General features: G+C 45.2%; 1 protein-coding gene across 1 annotated transcript in view; it reads right to left on the minus strand.

The window, feature by feature from the left end:
* Window positions 1-13,332, minus strand: part of NCEH1 (neutral cholesterol ester hydrolase 1) — a 120,480-nt gene that overhangs the window by 12,850 nt on the left and 94,298 nt on the right. The window contains exon 4 of the mRNA XM_085635431.1: window positions 370-541. Coding sequence (XP_085491557.1) covers window positions 370-541 — 172 coding nt within the window. The remainder of the gene's footprint in view (window positions 1-369; window positions 542-13,332) is intronic.

Genomic DNA, 13,332 nt, shown 5'->3' on the forward strand with positions numbered 1-13,332 from the left:
CGCATTAGTCAATTCATTTTATTTCCTTTGGTGGTTGACTCCAATATCATTCTCATATTTACGAGCACTCAAGGAATAAATAGACAAATGGATACCGAAGGTTGGATTCCATAACAACCATGTGGTCCTAATTTATGGGTGGAACTTTTTAAATGAGTTAAAACTTGGGAATTGAGGACCATTAAATGTACAAAAACAGAAACTTTCATGTTGAGCTCCAATTTGTAGACATTATTCTTAACTCTAACCAAGAGGAAGTCAACATATTGTAATGTCTACTCCATGGCAAGTTCATGAAAATCAACAACAAGTGACAGGAAGTTCCCTTGGGAGGCTCGAGCCAACAGGAGGTTTTCAGAATGTTCTCACCTGCTGGCAGACTGTAGCTGCCAGGTTTCCTCCGGCGCTGTCTCCAGAAATCGCAATTCGCTTGGGGTCAACAGAGTACTTGGCAAGAATATCAGAACGGAGGAAGTGCTTGGTCGCCTGCAAGGCGTCATTTAACTGCTCTGGGAAATGGACATCGGGTACCAATCTGTACCTGCAACGCAATGGTGACATTTTATGAATGCTTTGTTCTCATCATTAACTTAGATCATTGCGAACTGTACACAAATTCCACCTAAATACAATCTGATTAATTATATAAAACTCATTCAAATACAGCAATGCAACAAAATAAAAAATATATATATATATCAAGGCTATAACACAAAAGATTAAAACACAGCCAGCAAACCTTAGGAAACAAAAACTAAATTTTAAGTGAGGAATCTGGACTTCAGAGCTGCAAATAGACTAGAAAAAGTATTACCAAAGATCACCAAACTAGCGCAAACAGGATTTATTAACCCCTTCAGTGCCCATGACGAGATAGTCTCGTCATGGAGCGCGGTTGCGCTGTGCCCATGACGAGACTATCTCGTCATGAACCCCGCCCGCTAATTCAACGCCCGGCACAGGAGGGGGAAAGGGCGGGGCACTGAAGAGGTTAAATAATGCTACTTTAGTGAAACTTCGGTCATGTTATTGAAAAAGCCAATTTGGCTTCCTCACCAATAGCACAGGATGTTGAAGAACCAATTGGAAAGTTATTGGTTATTTTTACAACCAGTGAACTGAAAATAGAACTTGGGCAACAAATGTCAATGGCGTTATTGAATAAACCCCCAGCCAGAGTTAAATGGAATTATGTCTGAAACTTCATGCTAAGTCAAAGTACAACCACACATTTACCTGCTGACACCAATGTTGTACTATTAGCAACAGAATCTCTCTAGGAACATTTAAGAATAAACCCTACAATCTGAGACATACAATGTGACTCGGGCAAAAAAAAGTTGCTGCATACACAGAGGATATTCTGGTTTTCACCAATGATGCCTCAGTATCAGGTCTGATCGAAACATATGAAGAATGAGCAATAGAATCAGGTTGCCTCCTATATGTTAATTATGCAATAGGAGAGAGAGACAGAGAGAGAGAGAGAGAGAATTATTTAGCAACCCAACTACTTCAATTACTTTGGGCATTTGGTTCAATGATGAACTAAAGGAATCAATCAAAAAGATTGAACATTTCACCATTGAAAAGATTTTGAAACTCTTAGAAGGTCAGTCCACACAATTCTTCTTAGGGCAGGGAAGAATAGCATATGGCAAAATGATAACATCTGCTAGAAATGACCACATAAGCATTGTCCTTGAATTTCTGATATTTTCTTCAAAGAATCTGACCACTGATTACAAATTTAATATTGAACAATAAAAAAGTAAGAATTACTTTGGAAACAAGCTACACCTGACCAAAGAGTTTTGATTTTCTAAGTTAGATAACATTCAACTTTACTAAACTTATGTTTTTTAATATGACAAGGCTCGTTAAGATTTCATCCTGAACAGGCTTGAAATACCCGATGGTAAGTATTGAACGACTACTCTTCAACACCAAATGATCTATAAATCATGCTGCTTGCTTCAGAATGTGGTGTTACACACTCAAAATCAATTCTTTGTCAAAATGCCAGAGCACTGCTGCAGTCATATAATAAATTAAATAGGAAAACGGGCAATTCAAACAGCATATTTTTATGGGGAAGGAAAGACTGTTTTCTGAAAACATTGGTCCTCGCAAGGCATACACCTCTGAAAAGATCTGGATACTTTGGAATCCCTTGAGGGAAAATACAAAATATATATGATCTGACTAACATTATTCAAAATCAAAGCAGCAATCAAAAAATTAGAAGCAAACACCAATCCTAGACTTCACTCCTACATCATTAAAGTAATTTTACAAAGACATTTGGTCTCCAAAATCCTATTCCACTGCTTCAAAGATACATGACGGACTAAAAGATTTAAAAAATGGGAAGAATGAACCGTATAAATTCACATCCCCTTCACACACAAAAAAACTGCTTTCAGTTTGGAGATTACCTTATATTGCAAATATCATTCCAGACCTATTTCAAATAAGATTTCTCATTATAGGGAAAGCAAGCTAATTGGACTATGGCACAGTTACATAGACTACGCCTTAAAACCAGCGATACATGAAAGAGTTGCTGTTGGAAATGGCGCTTTTTGCAGGGTTATCCCCAAACATTTTGCTTCTTCCTCTTATTTTTTACTGACCTGTGTTAGTTGGCTATAGGACTCTTGGCACTTTACCACTGCTGATCAGTGGCAAAGAGCATATGCTCTCTGCGTAAATTGTTTTTGTGATTGGTTATCCATGATTGGCGTATCTGATTTACTGGTAGGTCCCTAGTAAAGTGCACTGAGTGTGCCAGGGCTGGTAAATTAAATGCTACTATTGGGCCTGCAGCACTGATTGAGCCATCCACATGAGTAGCCCTGAAAAGATGTCTCAGGTCTGCCACCGCGGTGCCCGTGCGCAGTTTGTTAACTGCCATTTCAACTTGGCAAGTGCACCCACTTGCCAGGCCCTAACCTTCCCTTTCCTTACATATAGAGCACCCCTATGGTAGGCCCAAGGTACCCCCCTGGGCAGGGTGCAGTGTATGTGAAAGGTAGGACATGTATTGGTGTGTGTAACATGTCCTGATAGTGAAATACTGCCAATTTCGCTTTTTACTATTGAAAGGCTATCTTGCCCCATAGGACAGAATGGGGAATGCTTTTTAACATTTTACAAGCATATCTTCCCATAGGGATAAGATAGAAAAATGGAGTTTGGTATCCCTGAACTCAGGATTTAATAACACATCTTTTAGTAAAGATGGTTTTTAAATTGTGTGTTTGAAAATACCACTTTTAGAAAGTTGCTATTTTCTTGTTCAACCATCCTGTGTGCCTCTGCCTGTTTGTGGATTGACTGTCTGGCTTTGGAGTGACAGGGGCTGGGGAGGTGCAGTGGCTCCAGTAGTCTGGATGAGTCAGCACTAGGCTGAATAGGCCTGATTTGCATTTGGAGTAGTGGGAGGAGTAGCACCTGAATAGGGCGGTGCCTGCCTTCCAAAATGATGGCTCTGCCCCCCTGTGGTGTGTCTGGAGCTAAGGCTCACACTGACAATGGATGTTGTTGTGCACTTGAAGAGTGCCCCCCAGAACTGGTTTGAACTGCGCTCAGAGCCCTTTACACAAAGAGAACAAAGATATTTTTGGGTATAAGTATCAGACCCAAAACCTCAGACTTTAGATCATTCCTGTAATTCAAGAGGAACCTTTGCCAAGGAGAAGAGCTGGAGAGACTGAGGAGAAGTACTACCCTTGCTGTGTGTCTGGGGTTGGCCTGAAGTTGCTGTTTCTGCCAAGGAAAGGAGAAGGACTTTGCTGTGTGCTGTGTCCCCTGCTTGAATGAGATCTCCAAGGGCCAGAAGTGTGCTGGCCTCCTGTTCTGAAGTCTCAGGGACACAAAAGACTTCCTGCAAATCTGCTGGTGCTGCTGGACTCTGCCTTCTGTGAGTCCTACCCTTGCCTGAGATGCCGCCTTCCAGTTACAGGACCTCAGAGATGGGTTTTGCAGCTAATCTCTGCAAGAACCGCCACAAAGCCGTGCAAAGTCTCTCGGAACCGGTGCCAGATGACGCAAACCTCACTGAGTCTCGCCGGGCAACGTGAAGTCTCGCCGTGCAGCCCCCAGCACTGACGTCAGACGGCGCGAAGCCTCCCAGAGCAATGCATCACCTCCGGTGTGTCACGCATTGTACCAGTGCACCACGTTTTCGACTCATCACCCGCAGACCAGAATCGTCTTGGATTTCGATGCCTCACTTCCCCCTACAGTCCAGATTCGTCGCATCACTGCTCCTGTGTGTAGCAGAACTGTTGCCTCGCCTCCCCAAGGACTCAGGAACAGACGCATCGCTGTGTTTTCCAACGTTTCCTTTCTCTGCGGCTGTTTGGCTTTGTGAATTTTGACGCATCTTCAGGTACTTTGTGTAAAAGTCACGCATACATAGTTTTCTATTGTACAAGTTCGTGAAACCTTTTGAAAGTCATATTTTTAACTGTGTATGTTGGATTTTTGTCGTTTTGGTCTTGGTTTAGATAAAGATATTTAATTTTTCTAAACTGATGTGGTGTCCATTTGTGGTGTGTTCACTGTGTTACTGTGAATGTTGGTACAAATACTTCACACATTGCCTTTGGGATAAGCCTGCCTGCTCGTGCCAAGCTACCAAGGGGGTTAAGTAGAGGTTATCTAGAGCGTGTATCCCCCTTACCCTGACTAGAAGCAAGGGTCCCTATTTGACAAAGGTACCTACCTCTGCCAACTAGAGACCCCCATTTCTAACAGTTGTCATGAGGCTAAAGTAAATGGCTAACACATGATGTTTGACTGGAATCAAATTATACCTTTTTTGACAAGAGATCACAAAATTTAGCAAAGACTTTTTTTATCTTACTTTGGTGTAAAACCTGATAACTATCTTCTTTGGTGTTCATACACCAAATATTATCTGACATATCTACCCCAGATCAAACGGTACTGGACTTAGCCCTAAGCTTATGCACTAAAACCATGAGATGCAACTTGTAATATTCCATTACAATATCCATTCACACATAGTAGGCATAGTTTTGCTTCACATGTGGTGTGGATAACATTTCACTAAAACACTCAGATATGATCTCTAGGGAAAGATTCTTCTGGGATAAATTAGATCTATAGGTACAAAAAAGATTAAGCTAGCTTGAACCCCCCCCCCCCCGAGTACTTCAATCATTAAATATCTTCCATATACTTCAGTATGTTATTTCTTGATGATCAATATTAGCACTTCTCACAATATACTAAACATATGACTTTCAGTCAACACTAAGGGCCTCATTAGGATGGCAGTCAGACTTTCGTCTGACCGCCATCTTATCGGGAATGGGACCGCCCGACTTACTGTCGGTGGCCCCACCATGGGAATTACAAAGTGACCTCCTTCAAGGCAGTTGCAAAGTGTATTTTTTGTATTGCGGTGTGCTCTGCGGGCTGTAGCACACACCGCAGTACAGAAAATACACTTTCTGCATATCCCTGCACTATGTGGCAGGCACCATGCGGTGCCTGCCACATGGTTCAGGGATATGTAGGGGGACACCTATGGTGCTCCCCAGGTCCCATGTCTGAAGGCAAGGGCGGAAGGGCACGCTACAGGCCCTCAATGTCACTTTCTGCCAGCCTTTTCATGGCGGGTAAACCGCCATGAAATGGCCGGCGGGAAGGGACATTGTAATCCCTATGGCGGCACTGCCATTATTGTACGGACTGTGGTTCCCTCCGACGGTCCGACGTGCTCGTTGAGCCTGTCTAATCTGTGGCGGTCGGTCTCTCCGACCGACAAGCATCAGCTCACCATCAGAATGTGGTGGACGGTAATGCAGGATCTGATGGCGGTGGGACTGCCACCATTGTAATGAGGCCCTAAATACTTTTCTCTAGTTAGTGCTCTTTTTATTTAGTTCTTTAGTTTTAGACATCATAATACAATACATTATGTGATAACAAATACTAACACACTGACCTGCTCATGAGCAGAATTGATCTCAAAGTATCCTTCGGAAGCTTAACTGTCAGAACCCCTTTCAGAGGGCCACAGGGCACACAAGGGCTACTGGGCCAAACCTTTGTGGATGAGGCCTTTCACTCTGGAGGTCCCGCGGCCCAACCTACTATGGATCCCACTCAACTGGGACAAGTACCCATTATGCACTTGACTCTCAGTGGTAGCTGTGGTTGAGCAGTCAAGGCTCCCTCAGTGGGGCTAGAGATACAGGTCAGTGAACACAACTCATAACTCAAAATGCAAACAGTATGAAAAATAAGTCAATGTCCAGCCAAATACCTGCTTTTATAAGAAAAAGTCGTATTTTATTTCTAACTCCATACATGCAAAGCAATAAGACATTCAGAAGCAACAAACACACGCTCACTTGAGGTGGTGGCTCAATTAATTGTCAGGCAAATCACTGTCCCACCCTCCTTCCTGTAGTGTTCCGGGTTATTCCCCATTCACTGGTGGCCGCAGCAGGGAATGCAAAATATTACGCCGTACTCAAGAGTTCTCCCTTCAGACCTTTTAGAAACTTAGTCAAAAGTGTCTGCGGTGCCGCAGCACCGTTAGCACCACGCCACCCAGGGCCCCAAAGATCCAGTTTCAGTGTTACCCTCTCCGGCAGTGTGGCAGTGTTCAGCAGTACAGTAAGTGCCCTCTCCTCGGGCGCTCCCCACCCCAGATCTTGTAGGGCGAAGTCGGCCACTCGCGATGGGTGCAGCAGCACAGATTCTTCCTGTCAAGCAGCGCGGGCAGTCGGTTTCCAGTGATCGGAGCTGCTCCCGCTCGGCTGACACAAAAGGTATATTGCTCTCCCCCCTAGTAGAGGGGGTGGAGGGGTGCTGGTGTGACCCTCCAACTCCTGACAGGATCTCCAACGCGGGTGTGACATTCTCAGTGGCTTCTCAGCAAACCTCAGGGACTTCGTAATGTGCAGATCACACCGAAGCGGATTGTCCACAACATAATTCATGGGAGTGACCAGAGTTTAGAGCTGTATGTTAGCCACAGTGATATGTGCATCAAAGTGTTAATCTCTGACCCCGAGTCCTACTCTTTATGATCCTCATATCAGTCCAATCTCCCTACCTCGGATGTGTCCAGTCCCCTTCCTTGTGATCTATCACTGAATCGAAGAGCAGTCTTTTAAGATGTGAAGGGAGTCTCTACCTTACTTTCAGTGTCTCCCCAGCCAGCTCACAGGAACGCAGCAATACACAAATCTGCCGGGGATGGGGGAGGGGGGTTAGATTTCCCTCCACCTCATTTCATTACCAGGTAGGCCTGGGCTTTCCAAAATGGAAACCATGGTCCTCCATACAATGTACCATTACAGACACACTCACTCAGTGTACTTTCACTGCACACTTTCAGTCCAGCACTTTTCCTCCATGCATTGTACCCTTACATGTATCCAGCACAAACACTCCGTCTGCGTGCACTGTTCAGCACTGCAGCTTTTCTATATTTACTCACGGTGTGCTCCTTATAAACACACACACACTGCCAGCACACACACACACACACTATGTGTGTGTGCGCTGCACAACACTTCATCCTGCATGTATTGTATTTCATGCAGGCACACATGCACCCAGCACATGCTGTCTCTGCGCACTGCACAGCACTACAATTGTCATATACTGTATTCCGCTCAGACACAAATACGCCTAGCACACTTACTAACCACACATGTACTGCACAGTACGGCTCCACCCTGTACTGTACCCTTCCAGGCACACAAAAACTAATGCAGAGTCACCACTCCAGCGCTATGTGGCTCTCCCCATCTACCTGATGTAGGCCAAGAGTGAGTTGAGCACACAGCAGCTGAACTTTTAAACAGGTGACTGAACCTGCAGGCCTCACTCCAGAGGCACAGGATAAAAAGATCCTGTTCACTACTACTGATCACTACGCGGTATGCTGCCACTACCACATTCGTGCTGTTTAACTCCTGGTGAAGACAGTAGCATTCCACTACTATGAGGGTAGCACTTTGGGCACCTCTCCTGGTCCATCAAGACAGTAATCAGTGAGACAGACCTATGTAATGGCACACATGCATGATCCGTGTTCACCTATTACAATAAAATCAGCAGTAGGGATCCAGACAGCAGTACTGTTGGGCACTACGGGCAGGGGTGCACGTCTCTTATCATACAGTGGACTTTCCCAATATTACCCATGCACAAATTCTTACAATATAAGTGTGCGTATAATCAAGGGGTCAATATGTATAAGCTCCTCAAGATTTACTTAAATGAGGTAGAGAATATTAAAGCGCGAATCGAATCTATCTCTGTATGGTATGTCTTCAAGTATATTGTTTCAATACTAACAAAAATGTATACAATTATTTTATTTAAAAAAAACATTTTTTTAAGATATCCTATACCATTTGTGAAAATATTAATGGACTGATGAAATGCAAAGTTTAAAGTATATTTTTAAAAGTCCCATACAACCAGTCTAATTTTCTGCATTGCAATAAAGCTTCAGTTTGCAAAGCGTGTTGGGCAGATAAACAAGAGACGCATTTCATATTCAGCGTGCATGGTCCGGCTGTGGCAATGATCAACATGTCCCGTGACCCATCTTGCTGTAAAATGTGCACGATGGAGGACGCCTGATCGAAAGCAAATATGAAGCTATCGCTTTTGGACAGTCACTAAAATCAACATCCGTCTCTTGGCCACAGAATTAGCGGCGGCCCATGCAGGTAAGAGCGGTGAGCCGGGCGGGGATTTCGACGGACGACGATGAGGAAAAATTATTTATTTAATTTTCCCTCGTCAGCAGTGGGGTGGGGTGGGATTTAGACGGACGATGAAGAGGGAAAATGTATTATTTATTTAGTTTTCCCTCGTCATCGTCCGTCAAAATCTCCCCCACCCGGCCCCACCACTCTTACCTGCACGGGCCGAGACTGCACAGAATAACTTACTGCCTAAAGCATTTGGCCCCAATAAATTTGCAGCATTGGTTCCTACAACTATGCTTACTGTGTGCAAGAAAGGGAACTCCTTCCCAACCATTAAAGGATTAAAATATCATTCCCATAACACAATGTTTGTAATTTGTAGGCCGCAAGCGTTACAGAGGAGGGATTAACCAGAGAAAATCGGTTCCCCTTGGGACAATCTGTACAGAGTGACAGAAAAATTAACAAAATAAAACAGGGCTACAAAGACTCACCCTTTCAACAGGATTGGAACGGGGTAATGCCCAGTGGTGAAACTACAAAACAAGTAGCTTGATGCAGTAGGCCAGTGCCAAGTAAACAGTCTGGCTTGGTGAGGGCGCGTGAGGGCAATCATGAATCCAACACATGCACTGAGGCGTCCAAGAGCTGGCCGCACCCCATTTAGTTTAAAGGCAATCAGGAAAACAAGTTTTGCAGGAACTAAATTGGGCACGGACGTTGAAATATAATACTTGTTATTTAATTTTGTTCACATTTAACTCAGCACGAACTAGGACGAAGTGGCCTAACGGCTAGAGCAGTCGACCTCAAAGCTGGGGAACCGGGTTCCAGTCTCGGCATGGGACGTTTAAAACATCCTATGATTCTGGGCAGATCACTTAATCTCCCTTTGCCTAACAAAATTAAATGTGTCCGTCTGTAACGAAACTGGTGCTCCTGGCTCTGATGCCTTCAGGTCTAGTTCACGCTATATAAAAAAACCACTAAAAATAAAAAATTTGACCTAGGAGCAAAGAAGCGCTTAGCATGAGCATCAGATTATTTTAAACTGAAACATCCACCCCTTTGCTGCATCAATAAAACTGGAATTTATAACAGAAGGCCTTTGAAGAACAGTCGTTTCAATCACAGCATATTATTATTTTTTATTTACAGGCACAGGGTCATTTAGTGATTTGCCCAGAATCACAGGATGTTGAACCGACACCGGGACTGCACTTCCAAGATGGGCAGTTCAGGCCGTTTGGCCACATCTCCTCCCATCTCTGGGAGCACAGAATTTCAAATAGGCAAGGACTGCAGAGATGGGAAGGTGGGAGGAACGGAAGACTTAAAAATAATGCAGTTTCTGGAGTTCACGAAGCAAACCAGGAACTCGGCGTCGTACAAGAGTGGGCGTGCTGGCAGAATACTTGCAATGCTGATGTAGAGCCTAGAGGCACCTGCAAAGCGCCTACATCAACAAATACGCAACTGTAAATACTACTGAAAGTGGCTAAGGTGTGCGATACAGAGGGTGTGGTACGACACGCGACCACAGGAATTAAGGGGCCTGAGGGAGGCCTCGTAATTCCCTCTCTAGGGCTCTTTTTTTCGAAGTTATTTTGGCAACGAAATTGCAACATTTTAGCCACATGCAAAGAGGCCCGGCTCCAGGAATTTTTTATTTGGGTGGGCCAAGGGTGCATTCGGGTGGGCCACTGCTGGCCCGATTTATCGCTTATATATCTAGCCAGGGCTGCTTCTGGGCCCTCCTTTATCTCTCCTTAGTCTTACAAGACCCAGTAAAACGCACTCTTTTCCAAGTCTCTTTCTAAATGTTATCACTCTCAAAAAGTGTTTCTTCCATGTAATGTCCCTTTGATGGGAAGAGGAGGTTTCTAGGGTGGGAGTATCAGGCAAGTGACACTACTCAGGCTTCCTCTGTGCGAGCCTTCAGGGAGAAACCCTCTTCATTACTACCTCCACCTGACCCCGGACTCTGCAACGCACTCCCTTACAGGCTTGATTATCCACTTTTCTACCATCCCCTCCATTGCACCTTATCTCACAGCTGACCTTGGGCCCCAGCCCAATATCAGCCACCATGCAGTTCCACACTCATTATTCCCAGTAGAAAACAACAGTAAAATCACCTTCAAACTTAAAACATTGAATATAGCAGTGAATGTAATTAGCACGCACTTTAAAATATGCTCCACAGTTGTCCTAATCACCTGACTGTTCATTAAATAAACGAAAACAGAAAGGCCATGACAAGACCGGCCTTAGTGCTGATGTGGAAGACTTTTTGGCGCCCCACCAATGACCTCTTTCTCTGTAGATAACTTAAATACCACCCTCCAACATTGCCCCTCATCTCTCCGTAGCCCCTCCCCCTCATGGGGTCCTCCTTAGAGTCCCTAACTACCACCCTCCAGTAGTGCCCCTCATCTCTCTGTAGCTTCCCCACCCCATGACCTCCTCCTCAGATTCCCTCACTGCCACCGTCCACCAGCGCCCTTATCTCTCCGTAGTACCCTCAACCCATGACCTCCTTCTCGGATTCCCTCACTGCCACCCTCCACTAGTGCCCTCATCTCCCTGTAGTTTCCCCCTGCCTCATGACATCCTCCTCGGCTTCCCTCACTGCCACCCTCCACTAGTGCCCCTCATCTCTCTGTAGTTCCCCCCACCCCATTACCTCCTCCTCGACTTCCCTCACTGCCACCCTCCACTAGTGCCCCTCATCTATCTGTAGTTCCCCCCCCACCCTGTGACCTCCTCCTCTGATTCCCTCACTGCCACCCTCCGCCAGGGCCCCTCATCTCTCTGTAGTTCCCCCACCCTGTGACCTTCTCCTCCTCGGCTTCCCTCAATGCCACCCTACACTAGTGCCCCTCATCTCTCCGTAGTTCCCCCCACCCCATGACCTCCCCCTCTGACTCCCTCACTGCCACCCTTCACAAGTGCCCCTCATCTCTGCGTAGCTCCACCCCCACTCCGTGACCTCCTCCTCGGATTCTCTCACTGTCACCCTCCGACAGCACCCCTCATCTCTCCGTAGCTCCACCCCCACCCCGTGACCTCCTCTTCGAATTCCATCAGTGCCACCCTCCACCATTGCCCCTCATCACTCCGCTGCCCCTCTCTCATATCCATTTCATATGTTGTATAGTGACACTCATGTCAGTGTAGGGTGTCACAGTACTTTACATAACAGCACACGTTATACAGAGACAATAAATCAGTCTACGGAGAATGTCACATAAGCCAATGAGGATTACAAGGTGTAGAAATCACATGTCATCCATACTAGTGGGCAATATATTTTACGGGGGTTTGGTCTGAAAAAGCACAAACTCAGGATTTAAAGAGTACTCCAGTGGTTGGAGGTTGGCTTTACTGATAAAAATATATAACTGCCCAAACAAACTCTTTTTAGCAACATTAGAATAATGAAAAACTGGAGAAGTTCTAACTATATCACAACACAAAAAAGTGAAGTTTGTATGCAGCTCTTTGATGACCGTTCATAGGTCACTGTCCTATGCTAGGATAGTAAATGCTGAACTGCAAGTAACACAAGGATATCTGTGACAAAGGCAGTAACCCACCGAGCTATTCCCATAAAATTCAGTTTATCAGCATATAAAAACTACCAACAGACAAATGGTTGCTCTGCAGCAGGATCATAAATCACCAGTTATCTGATTTTTTTTTTATTGTTGTTGTACATCAGTGGCAGATTCACTGCGAGGGCCAAGGCTCATGTTTGGGTGGGCGTGGCCCACCCGGCCCACCCTCTAGAACCGGGCCTGCATGCGAACAAGATTAGCCACAACAGCCCTATTATAATCTTTGTAAGTTACTAGGATAAATAAAAAACAGAACTCAGTGGCGCAGCATGTAGATACAAGAGCTGCTTCGTGAGCTCTTCTGCAGCACAAAGGCTCTCTGTCCACCATTTTGTTTGATGTAGCCTTGACACTGCATTTTTTTCAGTTTTTCTACTATTATCGAAAGCACTTGCACTTATTTTGCTGACCTCGGAAGCATGAGTGTCTTTGTTGACCCTGGAAGGATTCTAACCTTTGATGCACAGGGAGCTCGGATGTCTCATTAGTAAGTGCTTAACTCATTAAGCTACCTTAATAATAATAATAACGCCAGTATTTGTAAAGCTTGAACAATTACCCGAGGGTGTCATGTCGCTGGGGGCCGTTGGGAAGATTAAGCGAGCTATTGCCCAGAGACCCATGGTGCTGGGCTAACCTGCCGCCGGGGATCGAAACGTGAGCCCCCGTTTCCAGCCGACCTGGCCGCTGCGCTACACCTCTACCCACCAGGCCTAGTTTTTATGGAACAGTACAGTGCTGAATATGATGCGATAAAACACAATTACCATGTAAAAGAAATAAACATTTGTTCCAGGAGGGTAGCCCATCTGGCCTTATAAAGCATTTGCATAGTCTGGGTGCAAGCAGAAGCAAGATGCGTGGCCTCGGTCCTTCTCTAGCCGGAAACAAACAAAGGCCGTCTCCTGCCGCTTCTGATCTCTTCCAAGTCCAGCTGTGTTCTGAGGTTCTGGTGGTGGGAAGCTTTCCTTATAGTAGTCATTAGCAGGTGATTG

The sequence above is a fragment of the Triturus cristatus genome, chromosome 11 (genome assembly GCF_964204655.1).
Source record: "Triturus cristatus chromosome 11, aTriCri1.1, whole genome shotgun sequence".
Taxonomy (NCBI): Eukaryota; Metazoa; Chordata; class Amphibia; order Caudata; family Salamandridae; genus Triturus; species Triturus cristatus.